We start from the raw sequence: 18,451 nt of genomic DNA on the forward strand, positions 1-18,451 counted from the left end.
TTAGCTACTATTGCTGCTATTCAAGGCCTTCTCTCTGTTTCCAGTGTAATGGCACCTTACCTTTCACTTTCTTATCCAGGTTTTAAACAAGGTTCCATATAAATCTTTACACTAAATCCCTCAATGACACTGAGACTAAACATTTACTTTTATGAAGAAATGTTAGTTCAGTGGTATGACCTGTGCCACATTGCAGAAGTTAACATCTCCAGTTTTCCCACAGCTAACAACAGTTTTAGAATACTTTCCACAGTATCTCATGAATAATTTTCCAGGGTAGAAACATGTGATGTGTGCTGTGATGCTGACCAGTAGAGGGAGATGGGATACTGCAGTCAAACAAAAACCCAACAGCAGAATCTTTCCAAGGATGCCATGAGAACACAACTCAGCTCCATTTTTAATTCTTCTTCCATTCATGGCTACTGGCTTATACTAGTATGAGAGGCAAAAAGCGAGCCCTTATATATTCTGGTTTAGCTTTAGCAGCATTAAGAACTTGGTTTCAAGTCTTTGGAGAATGTGTTCAAGGTATTGGGCTTTTTTGTTTTGTGGGTTTTTTGGTTGTTGTTGGGTTTGGTTGGGTTTTTTTTGTTTTTTGTTTTTAAATTAGGAAAAACATTTCTTTGGGCAGGGGTGAAACAGATCCAGGAAGGACAAATATCTGCAAAATCCTCTCAGTTTGAAAGTATTCACTGATACTGAATGTTTCACAAAGCTGCAAACTATGCTTTCAAAATAAGAACTGACACAAAGTCCTGAGGTACTGGACAATAAGTGATTCATATATTAAAAATTAAAAACACAGAAACATTTTAGAAATTTTTGTTTGACTACCCTTATTAGGTACATCCTTCACCATGTGATTGTTCAGCTGTTTTAGACAGGAAAAGCTACTGTATTTCTGTATTCCAGACAGCTGTGTGTGCACCAGCCACACCAATCAAACTGAAGAAATGTAACATATTTTGAAGATACTGAAGGTGGAACATTAATACAAGGTGCTAGGTAAAGAACTACAAAGAAATACTGAAGACAAGTATTTAGACTGCCTAGCTGTGTAGCCCAGGATAAGCATTCAGATCAACCTGTTCAATGTTTTCATAAATAACCCTGTAACGTACTAGTTTTGCAAAACCTGCACAGTTAGTAGACCATGCCAATACTGGGAGAAGGCCACTGCTTTACAGTAATATTATGACCATATAAACTAGACAGTAGTACAACTGAGATTAATTTTAATGGTACAAAGTCCAAAAATATGCATTTCGGAGAAAAAAGCTCCTCATCAGTAATCCAAGCTGAAGACACTGTTCACCTTTGTCATTTAGTACAGTCTGAATGAATAACTACAGACTCCCTTCTGCTGCTACCACTTCAAGCTACCTGAGAAGCAGACTGAGAATAGGACCTCATGATCATAGGACCCCATGATCATAGGCCAAGGCATGCCTTGTTCTTCTCCAGTTGGAATCCATGACCATCATCAGGGATCCCAAATAAGAAAGATTTTGGTGGAGCACTGGCAAGAGTTTTTCCATTACCATTAACTTACTTGTTTTCCTTTACAGTGAACATTCACAAGATTCATTCGCTCTCGCTGTTTCTCCAAGTATCACCTCACACTGTCTCATCTACTGGAGATGAAACTCTCACTTCTTTACGTTAATAGCAATCTCTCAACACAGCTCCAGCACCGAAAGCTGGTATCTGGCATGATCTACATAAATCATTAGGAGATCTGGGGAATCCAAAAGGGATGGATGATCTGCCCCAAAGTCCACAAGATTAACTGGTTCATGCAATGAAGAAGATTCACCTTTCTGACTGCAACAGTGACAAAGCTCAAGCTCAGGTGACCACAGACAGCTGAGAACTCAACAGGCTGTGGGTTATGCCAACCTGCTGCAGGTACCAACTCTCAACACATTATCTCAGTGTGAGAATAAATATCCCTCTGGAATCCAAAGGAAGCTATTAGTCTTTGAGAAGAGCTGAGGGAGCGTCAGAAACCACCACCATGCCAAATCTGACCTTTCAGGTTAAAGGAGTCTGAACTCTTTAGTCCAGAATTGAAAGTCATTCTCTTTTTTTGGTCAGAAGAAAGGAAAAACTGCAAGACTTTTTTCCTCTGAGACAGGGAAAAGTGAACACCATCAACCTCCCAAAGCAGCAAGCTTCCAAGAGACAGAGAGAGTAATCTCTGAAAAGGAACATGGCAAAACAGGGTAGGGTGAAATGTTCATTAGTATTAAATCTACATGTAACCCATACTCTTCATTAGAGCTTACAGTGCTTGCATAATCAGAGTCCATGTGAAATGGAAGAGCAGATGCAGCTGAAAGACTACCAAAACAGTCAAGAAGTGGAATGTACAAAGAAAACCATCAATTTAAACTCTGTAGGACTGATGTCTGTGTGCTTGAAAGCTCTTCCTCCAAGACTAGAGGCTATATTTTTCCATCTCTAATCACAGATCAGACACCTTTTCACTACAAAATCCAGTGTCCTGTAAGGTGCATGGAAGAAGCCTCAGGAAATAAAAGTGACTGCCCCATTGATACCAAGATGCTTAAGGATGAAAAGTTTCCAGTACAAGTCTGGCTTTCTGGGTAAAGGAGGAAACATTGGTGAGCCGCAACTCGTGACACAACTGTTACATTCAGTGTTGTGCAGTGCTCTTGATCCAGCCCATCACTCTGCCTGCTGGGCAATGGAGGCTTTCCATCTTTTAGGTCATAGTACTCAATCTTGCACTATATACGATTATCTGGTATGCAGGATGGTTCTGTGAACATTTTGGCACTGAGTATCTATTACATGGTTGCCTCTGACAGTGGAAAGCTGAAGTCTAATTGAGCAGTACATTCCAGACCAGAATTACTTAAGCCAGAATTGGAGCATCTTTAAAAGGAAAAACACACTGAAACAACAACAACAAAACAACAAAACAAGCCAAAAAAAACCCAACTGCAAAACCCAGGAAACAAAAGAAAGCCCCAGCTTTCTACCACACTGCAGAACAGATTACTCTGTTTCTATAGCAGACAGCTAATGCCTTCTTTTGGCAAACAGACTCTTCAGACAGAGCCAAGAGTCTAGCAGATGATTTACTGATTAAAAGCAAAATGAGATACTGAAAACAAAAATTTTCTGGAGAACGTAATAATTTGCATAATTAAGCCATCCATTTTAGTCCTAAATTGTACTATCAATGTAGCGGGAACAGGCTCAACACACCTGGATACTCTTTAACTATTGCACAAGGATCTTTACATAACATGTCTTTATGTAAATTCTGATAACCATGAAGAAGCCAACATAAGTTTGGGCTCATCTGAAAGTTTTTTAGATACTGATTCCAACTGTAAAACAAATTATATCCTCTGTTTTGCTAGGAAGTCTTCCCCCAGTTGTTCCTCTAGTATAACATGAAAGATATAGTTGAAATAATATGGTTTTATACAGTCAAAACACAGCATTATGGGACAATTCCTCTTGAAGAGATCAAACTGCATTTAACACTCAGGAAACAACCATTTTTTAAAAAATGAACTGCAAGCAAAGGCAGACTGAAAGGAGAATACTCACTTGTAGCGTAGTGTCGAAAACAACAAGCTTAGAGCTTGTTGGAACAATGTCATAACACTTGTGTGACCTCATGAATCGCACATAAATGTCACTTTCCGATTCTTCAAGTGCTGTAAGTAAAAACATTGTGTTGTTTTATTTAAGTAATCTTAAAAAAAAAGTAAAAAGTAAAACACACGCCAAATCGACTGAACACCACTGCAGAAGGCCAACCCTAAAGCAAAACTCAAATTCACACTTTCAAATCTGGACAGACAGTCATAGCTTTGCACTTGGCACTTCAGACTCATCTTTCCTTTCAAATTAAATGAAACAAAGACAAAATGCATTGTTCTCCCTTGATGAGGAAGGACTTCTGTACTGAAGTTATCTTTTTAAAATCTTGTTTTTCTAACAGCAAACTGTTGGAATGCAGATCTGAATCCTAGTTAGGTACAGAAGAAACAGGTTTGAAACTTAAGGAGTGTGAGGCTTGACTAACTCAACCTCCTTGAATTAATACTTCTCCTATCTCATCTCTGTCCAGTCCACTTTTTACACAGTAATTTTGTATTTTCTAAACAGACAGCAGGCAAGTCAAACAATCAGTTCCATTCTCTTCAGGCTACTTAAACAGCATCACAAGTCCAACACTTATCTATAGAAACAGGATCCACTTGGCTGGAATGGTTTAGTGTGGCACGTCTGTCGCAAGGATATGCTATACAGTCCATATTAAATTAAATCGACTTTGCATTTGTCAGAGTTCAGATGCACGTGCATAGTCTTTAGATCTGCCCAGGTACATGAACTTTTTATTTAAAGCAGTTTGGGCCTCCATTCTTTAGGGAAGGTAAAGGCTTGACCTTGGACAACATTAACCCCTCCATCAGATATGCATGGGTTTAGACCCTGTAATAATGCACACAAACTTGGTGTTATGTTAAACTTGTGAAAAGTGGAGGGGAAAAAAAACAAACAGAAAAAACCCCCAAAAACCACAGGCAACATGAAATAGAAATTCCATAGGAATACAGAAGAGAGTCCAGCTGAAAGGAAGCAGAAATATATTTTTTTAAAAAAAGATAATAATGCTGGATTTATGTTCCTATAAAGGTCAGAACCAGAAGTGAAAAAGCGGGAGCTAGGAAAAATTGGTAAGAGATTAGGAAACCGTGTGAGCAAACTGATGGGGAAAGGACTAGGCAGACAAACTTGGACATCTGGAGCTGGTGAGGAGTAACCTTTATGGGATGAACCCAAAGGGGAACTGGTACTGACTGGTCAAGGGCATGTATAGAAGAGGTTAAAAAGGGTAGTTTGGGACAGAGAAAACTTTATGTAACTCCATCACAGACTAACATCTTCTCATTCTCTAACTTCTGCAGCAGCATAAACAGCTACTGTTTGTACGAAATTAATTTAATGACTGCGATTGAGCTGTTGGGGTTTGTTGTGGCTTTGTTTTTGCATTTTAAATACACAAACTAGAAGCAGAGAGGGGACAAGGCACTAAGCATTAAAAACAATATTAAAAGAACCTTTAGATGACATACCATAGTTATCACCTGCAGACCAAGTCTATTTCCCACACCAACTGAAACAGAGGTTCTCCAAAACCTTCACCAATTACCCAGAAATTATTACAAGCATATGTAACCAGGGACATTACTATTCTAGTTCTGAATCTGTACTTCCTATTGAGTCTGTAGCCTTAACAATGTGACTGTATATACAATTTAGTATACTACAGGTAGAAACACACCTAGAAACACATCAAAGAGTTGACAAACTACAAATCAACCAACTATTTTTAGCTAACAAAAAGTTACACTTAGTAGAGCACATGATAGATCAATACAGGCATGTCAAATTACCAAGATTTATGAAAATTTAATATATTACAATAGCCAGTGCAGTAACTGCAAAGTAGGACATGCTGCCAGATTTAATCAGGTAAGGCTGTTAACAGCTGAGAGCTCTGTACTGGCCAGCACAGTGAAGGTGTGTCTACAAACCCTCCTCTCACCCACCACAAACTCCCACTCTCCCAACACGTAATTTCAGCTGGACCTCAACAATCCTCACTCACTTCGGGTGCATGGGTTTGGGTAGGTGCTATCTCAGCCTGTGGTGTCTTCCAACTCACAAGAGGCACCACAAAGCAACTGCTCCTCAGACTGGCACTGGAAAGTTACAGTTAGAAATATTCAGAAGCTGTGAGCACTGGGTAACACCCATATAAACAGCCAGAAAACTCCAGCAGGATTTGAACAAGGATCCAGTTGTCCAGCTGGAACAGAGGTTTATTTCTACAGAAGACCTTTATACTAAAAAGTATAATACACCACTTTCTTAGTTACCAAGTAAACTTGCAAAACATAAGCACCACAGATCTAACTCGTATGCCTTACATGACTTAATCAAGTGCCTGTTGGAAAGGACATTTAAGACCTTCTAACACCTTCAATTACTCAGTATTACTAAACAGATACCATAGCCTAATTCTTTCCTCAGATATTGTATGTGCATTATGTATATACAGCTGCTCAAGGGAGAAAAGGTCTCTCAAGCTGAAGACTTAGCACATCTCAGGGGGGCACTCACACCCATCTTTCCTGCACAGCACAAGAGGACAGGGCATAGTCTTCTTTACAGTTCTTCTCACCTTCCACAGAGCAAACGTTGTGCTGCAACTACAAATAACTAAATACAAACACCCTAATCTCCACTAGGATATTTCTACTTTTTACCTATTTATTTTCTAGTTCTACTCTTATTTGTTTTTCTGATAAATGTTCATCCTTTATAGCTACTATTAAGCTTCCGCAGCTTTATCCAGTACCTGCAAAGCAGTGCTCCCCATGGATGGGCAAGAACAGCTGCCTTTCTGCTTGACTTAAAACCTCCCTCAGTCTCTGCATGTCACCTCCGATCCACACAGGAGGTCATCCACCCAACATGCAGAATCTATGAATACAGACTGGCCATTCTTTTGCCATAACGTCAGTAACGTATTCAGATGTTGACATGAAAATGGTGTACTACATGAACAAGACATGACATGAAGTCTCTGCTCCTGCTTGAGGAAGTGACTGAGGTATCCAAAATTAGATTTGCATAAGAAGCCTCATTTGCAGAAGCCCCAGTTACACTAATTTAATGTTTAAGATGTCCTAATCTGATTTCTTGAAGTTTCATCTGAAAGCTATTTTGCAAGCAGACATTCTCCAGGTGCATCCCTTCTCTCTATGTCATAGGTGAAAGGCAAAAAAATCCTAATTCCCAGTGCTGCTTTCTGTATTTAACAGACCACAAACAAAAGTGACCTCAAAGGTTACAAGACTTTTTTGACTGTTTAACATCTGAAGTTGAGAGCCTCATCATACAGTCTTTTACAGCACTTTATTAATTCCTATAGGTAGAGATCCTTTAGAGTGGAAGATTAATCTATTTGTATTTCTGCCACTCTATTCCCCAAACTTATGTACTTAAGAGCAAATGATTTTTTACTCCTTTCCTTTCACCTTCCACTGTAACATTATGCATGCTTTAAGTTTTTATTTCAGGCAGTAAACATTATTTACAAAAACATCACTTTTTTTAACAGATTAACTATTCAGCGATACTGACTCAGAGATTGCAGTGGGACTTGGTACTAAGTATAATTGTCTATTTAGAGATCTCTAAGGTAGAGCCATCATGTGAGTGCTCCTCATAACTGAAAGGAAAACTTCCACAGCATTACTGAAGCCATTCCTCAGAGAGCTACTGAACAGATACCTTCAGTTCCACTCATACCTTTGCCACCATGCAGGGAGCTTTTCTACTGTAGCTTTGCCTTCAGAATGTTAAGGCCCTCAAATGAACAGAAAAAAAAAAGAAGCTTCTGCAGATGGAGAAGAGGAACATGCAGTGACACATACGGTCAACACATATTGAAAAGCTTCCAAATACTGTGACATAAAAACCTACAGAAAGTTCCTCAGAAGGATTTACTGCAAACCACAGGCTGTATTTCTGTGCTATATTCATACAGGGCTGGCCCAACAAGACCATACATGCTTCCTACTTTCAACAATAAAAAATCACGACCTTTCCTATTTTATTTTACACCATGACTATATTCTGCCCCTTGTATTTCTGCACTGATATCCAGTCGTATTTCGAGTTTAGCGTGTGGTTCCAGGAGTGTTTGAAAGGAAACACAGGGTTTTACAGAGGCTGTTTTCTCTCTCTCATCTGCTTTAATTCCACCACAGATCTCAATCAGTTGCTGCAGCTCCCTATAGCACCCCTGCTCCTCATAGTTAGATTGTGAGCTGGTAGCTCTTGTAATTCTCAAACATTTGAGGAACATAAAGAATCCTTCTTATGAACCTACACTACTGTTTGTATAACTGACATTTCTGAGTTTATATGAAATTAACTGCCAAATTATAAAAGCCTTTTTAAAAGCAGCAGAAAAAAACCCAACCCATATCAGTATGTAAAAGATATACTCAGTTAGCTGTCTAGCTAGGTGAGTAACTTAAAGGAATATAGAAACCACATATATACACAGTAATTCTACCACTACCCCCAATTTTTAATCGGAATAAAGTGTAGGAAACTGTGCAACTTTAAAAGCTTTGAGTTTTCTTACAGTAGCAGGAGCTAAGCACTCATCACTACACTCTTCAGATTCACTACTATTAACATAACCATCTCCTGCCAGTCAGTTCAGACAGTGGATAAAAAAGAGGGAGCAGAAATGTACTGCTGTTATATTCTCAGATGCACTAAATAACCTAGTTACTGGAAAAAACTTATTTTTATTTCAGTTACTGCACATATCCATATCTGTACTTTAGGTTACTCCAAGTCACACTCCTATTTTAAAGAAGTAATATGTTGAATATCACATTTCGGATGTTATAGAATCAAAATGTTACAGTTAGAGATAAAATACTTTTTATCCCAACGTTTATTGCAGAACTGATCCAACAGCAATACTGGTGAAGTACTAGGTGAAGTTTATCAGTACAATTATAGTGACAGACCTTCCTAACAGAGGTGTTATACCAACAAAAGCACCCTATACTATTCTCTTATATCACTTACATAATTTATATTAAGTAAAATAATTAGGTCTTTTGTTAACATAGAAATAAAAAAAAAACAGCTTAGTCAAACATAGATCACAGTGAAAACAGGAACTGGAGTTGTTCATGTACATCTGGCTTAAGCTGCAGTTTAAAAGAGACATATTTCACATCCCCAGCCAACACTCCTTTTTGTCAGCAAATACAGAATAACTCTGTCTTCTCAAAGGCCAGGTCTACAGATGTGGCTCCACAGCAGCATAACCAGCAGCACAGCACAGCAGCAGCAGCCGCTGATGCCTTTGCACTGGCTGTGTGGTTCCATTCCCTCCCTCACATCGCTTCTGCATTTATACAGAACAGTTCCACAAGTTGGCTGGAAAATATTAATTTGTCACCAGTTTTTAGCTTCCTGATAGTGCCAGTTTTAAGTCTCTTCAGCAAGCAGGTTATTCCTGCCCTTCCCTTACACAAGAAGCTATAGAGTACACGGACACCATCCTGGCTGTGGCAGCTCGCCATTAGATCAGCTTAGCTATGGCAAATGGTGCCAGAAGACACCAGGGTGACTGTTCACCAGTGCAAGTCACCCTTTCTCCCTACTGTTATAGATAACCCTTGGCACAGTGTACAATAGGTAAGAGATGTCATTAACCTTGTAAATTGCTCTTCTGCCTGCATTTTTATCTGAAAGGTGTCATCAAAACTGGTTATAAAGCTTCTGTTCACCTCCAGTTCGAACTTACTGAATGAGTTCCTTAATATTCTTCATAACCTCTCCCACAGCTTTCACAAAGCAGGAGATGGTAGTAGTGTCAATCATTAACACAAAACCTCTAATAGATCTAACTAGATACATACTGGATGGCTTTTTAATTCACTCCAAGAGCAAGAGTGACACTACATAGTAAGAAAGCCAAACTATTCCCCTCTACAAGCTCACCAACAGCCCCCAGAATATGATTTTTAAGGGAAATGGAGGCACCTGAATGAAGAAGCGGGGCTTCAAGAAGAATGTTCCAGGAATCAAAATGTTGAGGCAGGGCTTTATCAGCCAAGGGACAGCCAGGAACAGAATCTGAAAAGAAATCCAGCACCACACTGTGTACAGCATGTTGCTGTGATCATGAGCAACAGCTTTACTTCAACCTACCTTCTATGAGAAATGTGACTAACTTGTTACATTTTTAGATAGGCTTGAATGATGCACAGAGAGATTTAAATGTACATGGTATATCCTGTGAAAAGCACAGAAACTGGGGACAGGAAACTGCAATTCTGTCACAGAATAATGCATTAAGAGGGCATGACTTTCCACACTGCTGAGCTGGCTGCTGAAGAGCCAAGAACACTGAAAACAGTGCGCAAGAAACAAGACACCAGAAGCTGAGTCAATGTCAGACTTGCTAGAAGAATACTGGCATAGCCCAAGAAGGGCAAGTGCAGAAGAAAGAAGTGATATCCTCTATCATCTGACTCCTGCTCATTCAAGAGGAAACTTTTCTTAGGAAAAAGATACCCCACATGAAAATAGCCACCCATGTAATCAGTCACAGGATAAAAAAGATGAAAAAGATGGAAAAGGTGGGAAGAGCTGGTTACAAGGCTGCCTACTCTAAGTGGTACGAGAATTTATTTTTTTAGAATGTACGTGGCACAACTTTGTTGCAGAAATGGCAACCAAGGCTAGCAAAGGACTACGCTCAATTTTAGAGGGGAAAAAAACCAAACCGGTTTCAAGTCTAAAACTACATAAGAATTAATGCGACAACAGTGATAAGTGTTGACTATTCCATCACAAGTGGAAAAGATTTCAAATGCAAGGAATCAAAAAAATAGGATGTAGTGACAGAGACAAGGTTTCTTTTTTTTCCTTTCTGAAAGCTGCAAAGAGCTTTAAAATATCCTGGCAGACCACACACAAAGTTACACAGTAGCATTATTCACGTAGCCACAGGCTATAGGATATGGATGTTGCAGATTGAACATTTCCCACCCCAATCTAAAGAAATGCATGAGCTGGCAGCTAAAGAAAGATCAGAGTAAGTTTACAAATGTAAGCTACTCTGATACAAAGAAGTGATAGGAAGTGTATCTAGAGATCAGCACCAGAAGCTTCTTCAGTGATCCAAGATTAATTCAATTATATATTGCAGCATGAATACATGACATGACAGGAAGAACAGAATTTTAAGAAGCGTGAGCACCCTGGGATAACGTTAGCAGGGTAGAGCTTACTTTAACTAGAATTCATCCTACGAACAGGAGGAGGGTCTGCAGGTACACAAATAAGAGGGGCGGTTACATGAATAGGCAAAGAACAATGAATAGAGAAGTGCACGCTATCTTGTTGCCCGAGTCTCCAGAAAAAGGTTCATCGCTTCTAATAATAATGACAAGCTAAAGAAACCAGAACACATCTTAAAACATCTCAGTTCAAGAATTATATATGTAATTGCTTAAGACACTTCCGAACATCAGGACTGCTTGCATCTACACCTTTTTTGCACACGTCTTGGTATGTCTTTTGAATTCCCAGTTTGTGCAACTGCTCAGTCACTTTAGATCATTACAGGAATTGAGATGTTTTCTCCTTGTCACAAAGAGTTGCTTGATGCAGACACAGGTGGTTATTACATGTGTAAACAAGAATCACCTTAGTTAAAAACAACCATTCCTGAACTCTGCAAGTTCAAGAAGGAGAAGAGACAACAGTCAAAAGGAGAGCCAAACAAATTCAAAACCAGTCAGAATTCTTATGTACATATCAAAGTTATTAAAACCAGTGTATTTGTAAGCAACTATAAAAGAAACACACCAAAAACAAAGAAAAAAGCCAGTATGATTGTGTCAAGAACAGTTCAGTCTAATCAGTTTCTACTCAGGAAAAAAAATGATCAACTGGATGAAGAGAGGGTAGACACAAAATTAAAAAAAAATAAATTAAAAATATCACAGTACGCTTGAGACACTGACTTCAAAGCAAGCTTGGATACTACTACATATGGAAGAGATAAGGCAGAATCACCACAAGGTAGCTGCATAACAAGCAATCCCAGCTGCAGCAAAACTAGCAAGATGTCTTCTTTTTTCCAGGGGGTTTGCAAGGTTGACACCTGCGTGCTTTTAAGACAGGAGCTCCAGTTCAAACTCTTCTCAAAGCTGGAACATTTGCAAGGTCCATCTTATGCACACCAGGTAGCACAGAACAGCACGCAAGTCTGTGCTACAGCTCTTCTGTGCAACTGAGGTTTTAAGAAAGACACTCTCTTCCCACTGTCACAAAACTTCACTGTCATAAAACTTCACAGAACTGAAGTTTGGTTTGAAACTTCCATTTCCGAGAAGTTAAGGTGAAACTGATCACCATGTCCAAGAACTACTGAAGGAACATGGAAAGGAAAAGAGGTTTCAGTGACAAAAAAAAAAAAAGATATCTTGACCACATCTTTAGTTTTCTACAAGTTACTCTGGAAGAGCTTTTACCAGTAATTTGATATCTCACAGGGAAAACATTGTAAGAGAGCCTCAGAGGATCAGAGCTTTATTTTATTCAGCATTCTCCTTAGTGATCTGCAAACCAGGAATAGAACATGCTTCAAAGAGTCTGCAGTAAGAGTTAGAAATGGTTGCAAGACTTTAAACCTCACAACCTCTTCTATCTGAAGTTTGGAGTTAAAATGATCTTTCAGAGAATACCAGAAACAGAAAGGGATGCTCAGCTGGATGAGTGCAAATTAGGGGAGTGACTAAATAACACTACTACTGAGAAAAAAACCTACCCTGTTATTCATTTGGTTTGCTACAGAAGAAGTAGGGAAGAAAAGGCACAGTTTGCTTAAATGAAATCACAACCAAACAGAAAACAAAGCCCAGCTGTTAGAGAGCTATTAATGCATCCCAAAAGCTGGTTAGACAGAGCAAAGCAACCTTAGGACCCTTCATTAAAGGTCCTAAACGTGGAAAGACACAAGCATCCACAGCTGCATAAGCACATCCTGCTTTAGTGAAGAACAAAAAAGGTTTTTAGTTCCTGGGAATACTTCAAAAGATCCACTTTTCAAGTTTTGAGGCTTGAATGTCTCTACCTCAAACTTCAGTAGTAGCATGGACTTGTAATAGAAAACTGATAGAGCTACCTGAAGGAATGAAGGTTCCGAATGTTTTCAATCTTCCTTGCATTCATAGCACACTTCCAAATCCTGCACTAAATTTTGTTTCTCTTTTTCTGAGTTACTAAGTCCTGGCAAATGGGGTGAGAAGTTAATATGCCTTTTTTACTGTAGCTCTCCATTGGAAGTGTGGACAAGCAAATGATCATGTGAGATTTGAAGCAGACAAAAAAAAGTGATGAGAAGCTTAAAAAACTTCACATTCCAGAGCTAATCATAGCAACTCTGAAGTTTCTTGTCCAGGCAGGCAGAGAAACTCATTTGTTTACAAGCAAGAGCTGCCCTGTTTAGGGACTGACTGGTAAACAGTATCAGAACTCCAATTGAACACTTTTGAAACCCATTATCACTTAAACCAACTTTTGGTCAAAGTTAAAGATTTGTACTTTGAAGCAAGCTACATCACTGTGGGTTTGTGAATAAAGGTAACAACTTCAGTCTGCAACATAATAATGCTTCTAAGATTTTCACCACAATAAAGAATAAATTGACCTGAAGAATTTTATAAAACATGTTCAAGATCTTCCCTTGACAACAAGCACTATGATTATTCCCTAAGCATCCCAAACCAAGATCTAATTTAAGATGTCGCCTGTCTGGAATGCAGGCCTGCTCTTCAAGAGTGGGAGAGACAGGCCACAAAACACAAGAAACCAAAAATGGTATTAAGGAATATTCATATCAGCAACCATACACTGGAGAGTTGAATTCAAGGAAGGTTTAAGGGATGTGATTAACAAAAGAATAAACCAGCCTATATCCTTAGTAGCTATACTGGAAGATTAGTAAACAATTAAACTTTTGTTATTTCTTTAAAGCAAGCGTAAGTCCTACTACGTACACAGTCTGCATACACTTTACTAAAGAGATAGCCATTTAAGTATTTTAAGAATTAGTTTAAGATCAAATCTAAGCAAACAGCTTAGCCAAAGTATTGTTCACAAGACAAGCATTTTCGAAATGAGCACACAACATCTTCACAAGCCACAGTCACATCCTTACTGAACAGGGCAAGCATCTTATCTTTAGGAGACCTTCCACTGAGGACTAACAATCTAAACTCAAAGCATCATTTATCTAATGCTTTAGGGAAGACATTTTTTTTAGGCTTAAGTCTTAAAGACTTTGGACCATGTTTGCTGGAGAAACAGTTTAGTCATGTTTAATAAACTGTTGGTCTCAAATCTTGAATGACTACTTACGATACCTTAACTTGAAGCTTTTAATAATTCAGTATTTACATTCCCATTACTGTTCTGTCTCCCCTTACACATTTCTTCTCCTTCCCTCCCTACACATGCCAAGACTTTCTAAGTAGCTATTATTGCTGTTTCTTATTACTATTTATGAATCTGCATGCACATCTTAACCGATTATGAAGTGTTCTGCTTCAATATACCACTTAACAGATTTACCTAACGGCAGGTGTAGCCTGAAGCTAAACAGAAAAAGAATTAGCGGTTTCCTAACTGAAGCAGTTGAGATCCAATGCACATTCAGTATAGTATATTCAGATAGTTTTCAGGAACCTAGTAAAGAATACATCAGTAGAACTTCTAAACATCACAGATAAAAAACAGCTTCATTCAAAGCTCATCTTCCTCTGAACTCATATGATGTCCATACAGAGCACTGTTGGTTTGGGGTTTCTTTTTTTGGTTTGTGGGGTTTGTTTTGTTTTTAAAGGAACCTACTCAAAAATACTAGGGAGTTCAAGCAAGACTATGGCAGGAGAGCTACATGCAACTGCTTCGGTAAAGCAAAGCATTCACATTCTGGACTATGGCATTCAGAATCTTCTACTGAAGGCAACCTCACGATCCCTTTCACCGAGTGATCCCACTCCATCGTGAAGCAATGCAAAGCGTTTTAAGCTCAACCTACAAACCCACTCCTACAGTAACTATGCTGGAAGTTACAATACTATTTCAAAGCTTATGCAAGAAGAGTTGATATCCATTTGTTCTTGTGCCAATGTTGTTGTTCAGTTAATTTTCCTCCTTGGTGTTTATCCCCTTCCCACTCCTTACAGGATGTTTTCACACATGCAGTGTTATCACATTCCTTCTTAGCTTTCCTTTTACTAAGTTAAATGAACAAAGTCTCTTAGTTTCCTCCTTTAATGCAAGTTCTATACTCCTGGTCTCATGAATAGCCCTTTTCTATGCCTATCCCAGTTTGCTCTCTTCTGCAGCACCTCATATACCTTCTTCCTCTGTGTCATTGCATCAGTAGAAACTCTAACAAATCAAGCAGCAGAAAAGAACACCACAGTGTAAGGGAATGGTAGAAAAAAAAAACCACCAACTTTTATTCTGTTTCTGAAAATGCCCAGCAAAGAAAACCACTGTTCTACAGCATATGAAAACTGCTTTTAGACAAAATAAACGTAGGAGTGCCATTTAAATTCTGTCACAGTCAAATTTGGCAAAGTTTCACTAATAATAGAATTCTTCACCAAACTGGTTCACATAAAACAGAAAATCCAGCAGAGGAGGAAAGAATCTAAAAACAAGTTAGATTCATTCAAATAGTGTTTGAAAGTTACCTTGAAGATATCTACATCACATTCAAAAACCTCTTAGATGTGGTTTGCTCTCAGGACAGAGTTATTTAAGCTTCTCTACGATGCGTCTAGAAGCCAAGCTGGACACCTAAAAGTCAAATTTAACTTTGCTCTAACATAGTTACATTAGTATTTGTATTAAACTGCTTTGGCTGTATGTTAATACTGCCCATTGGTACAACCCTTCCACAGAAGGCTTTTCCCCTAAGCTCCCAGATTTTTGTCAGTCTTCTCTCTTTGCAGAGCCACCACAGTAAAGCCCACCACAACACACATCCAAAGGCAAACAGCCTCAGTATGGAGAGGTACATTTTGTTTCAAGATGCAAGAACTGTTATAAGAAACAGTATCATCAGTTCCTGTACTTATCTTGGAAATGCTACATTCCTTAAGATGTTTCAGACTTATCTACTTCCTCCAAAACCCATGCAATACTAGTATAGCTGTAAGTTCTGGAAGTCAAAATAGTCAACTGCAGACAGCCAAAATGCTCCTAAGAAAAAGCAGTGCTGATATAAGTGCCCTTACTTAAAGGCTTCACAGACAAACCCCCGTGATCACCCACCCTCAAGTTATCAAAAACTCAGTACACATTACAAAAAGTCCTGTTTTGAAGGACAGTCACATCTGTGGCAGATGGTTAGTCAGCAATAAGATTTCTTATGATTGTTTAGCGACATTGAGTCAACTTACACAACTATTCTGCTGTCATTCTTGTCACATTGGCATTACTTCAGTTTAAACCAAGTCACCTTCATTTAGTACTCAGTCATGCCCCAAGGCACGAAGTTTTCCAAGAGTACTGACTGGACCATGACAGCCAAATTTAACAGCTGGGGCTATCAAACTACCACAACAATAGCATGATGTCATCTATACTGCCCTTCCTGTTACACAAGGCATTGGAGAGGCCTATCCGATAGAATGCTGCAGACCACCACCTAGGAAGTCTCTTCAGAAAAGGCTTTATATTTGGCAGTTATAGGTTAATGGATGGACTTAAAGGTCTTTTCCAACCTAAATGATTCTAGAGTCAACCTACTCAATCCTACTAATGCTTAGCAAAGTAGTCACAGCCAAGTAACAGCATCCTGTAGTCATCTGTAAGACAACACTGATATTGCCACATCTCCCGCATCTATCATTACTCAAGCGCACAATGCTGTAAACTCAGTATCTCTAAATCAGGGGACACTTGGAAGTTGAGATGATCTTGTTCAAAGCCTTTGACCTTGTATCAAGCAGTTGTTTACCAACCATGATAGACCACTACCAAACCAAACAGCTTCTGGATCAAGGATGTTGTGCATGGAAGTTATCAGCAGAGTTGTCATTGTCCTTCATCTGATGAAGGTCAAAGTGACAGCATTAGCAAGCAAGAGTGGCCAGTAAAGGTTATTGTAAACCAGTACTTCATGATGGCCACCAGATACTAACACATCCATACACCTGAAGCACTGATGTCTTTCAAGGGTAGAAGAATACCAAGTTCTTTTAATATTCCTCACAGATAGCTGCTGGCCAATAACAGCTTCACCTGAAAGATAGTGTTTGCAAATCCTCCAGATGCAACACTTTCTGTAAAACAGTTTTCAGTTGCTTGCAGCTTTGCCAAAGCAATTACATGGACTCATTGCCATGGTAAGCATTTTTCTGTAGGTTTTCCTAAGGCCCAGCTAGAATCGTTACACTGTTTCCAAGAACAAATTAGGGAAAACAAAAAAAAATATGAAAATTTTATGAGCTTTTCCATCAAGAAGCTCCTGCATCCTCCAAGACCCAAAGCAGAGAGGTTTAGAGCATACCTCTAAACCATACCTGAGAAAGACTGGTTACTATTCTGCATACTTTAGCTGCTATGCACTGGTTATGTTAAGAATAAGAGTCATATCTTATGTAGGAGCAGGAAACCGAATGCTTGGAGATAGTGAGCATTGGGCTGACAACAACCGTGTGCAACACTTGCACAAGGTAAAGATGCCTGCAGGGACAGCGTGAACAGTCTTCAACTAAGACAACAAAACTCCCAATAGCTTCTTTTGCACTGCTCAATGAAGTTTTATACTTTAGTTACCTATAATTTCATAGATAATTTTCATCTTTTGACTTTGAAAATGGAAATTTCCAGAAGGGGAAAAAAAAAATCTATGATGTTACTACACAGCAAAGTGGCAGACAGGTGGCCTACGACAGTAGGGCACTTGATCATAACTTCTCGCACAAACTAATAAAGCAGAACATTTGAATACTCTGGATAGGTTGTTATTCAACAACTCTGGAAAGTACTTCACAAGAAAGCCCGTCGTCCCCTTGATATTCTTGCAAAATAACAGAAAATACAAGCTGAATAAATTCAGTGGAATAAGCTGTTGTCTATTGTTTCACATGCAACTGTTCAGTATCACTTCAGATCAGAGAGCCAGGACTAAAAGCACTAAGAATGAGGTTTTTTTTTTAGAATCTGTTACTGTGCCTTTTGTATTACACCACAAAGTAATTTTAAGCAGGAAGAGAAGATAATCCGAAACTCTAAGACCATAGGAAGTCTATTCATACAAATTACTGTCTCTGTGTAATAATTTCTTGCTGTGCCTACTTAGGATTCTAATCTGCTATAGAAAAGTTCACGCAAAACGTCCCCTATCACTATCACCATGTACCCTGGTATCTCAGAGCACATCTTGCGGGCAAAACGCTCTTTCTGTAGTCCAGAGAGCATCAGCTCTAACAATCACATAATGAATGTTTACTAGAAATTGATTACAGTTGCAAAAGAATGCCTTAACTTTACTATCTCCTAACCTGAGCACCCGACCCTTCAGCCTTCAGACTTCAGCAAAATCTAGTATACACATTAACATGCATTTTATTACAAGCTTCTTTTAACTACTTTTGGCCTCAAAGTAACATCCATTTCTGTACCTTGATTCAGATATTCAGCTGACAGCGGGAGGCTGGCAAACAGGAAGAGCTCAATAAGAAACTACTTTTAATAAGAAACAATAAGAAAATCTGCAAAGCAGGGAAGGAACGACCCCAGACACAACAATTACTTAAAA

General features: G+C 38.9%; 1 protein-coding gene across 1 annotated transcript in view; it reads right to left on the bottom strand.

Moving 5' to 3' along the window:
- The window catches only part of PRKAG2 (protein kinase, AMP-activated, gamma 2 non-catalytic subunit), a 30,964-nt gene extending 27,267 nt beyond the window's left edge, over window positions 1-3,697 (bottom strand). Inside the window, exon 1 of the mRNA XM_010179090.1 lies at window positions 3,592-3,697. Within this exon, the coding sequence (XP_010177392.1) occupies window positions 3,592-3,663 (72 nt within the window). The 5' untranslated portion in view covers window positions 3,664-3,697. The remainder of the gene's footprint in view (window positions 1-3,591) is intronic.
- Between the last annotated feature and the right edge of the window lie 14,754 nt (window positions 3,698-18,451).

This window comes from Mesitornis unicolor, unplaced genomic scaffold, assembly GCF_000695765.1.
Source record: "Mesitornis unicolor isolate BGI_N332 unplaced genomic scaffold, ASM69576v1 scaffold15852, whole genome shotgun sequence".
NCBI lineage: Eukaryota > Metazoa > Chordata > Aves > Mesitornithiformes > Mesitornithidae > Mesitornis > Mesitornis unicolor.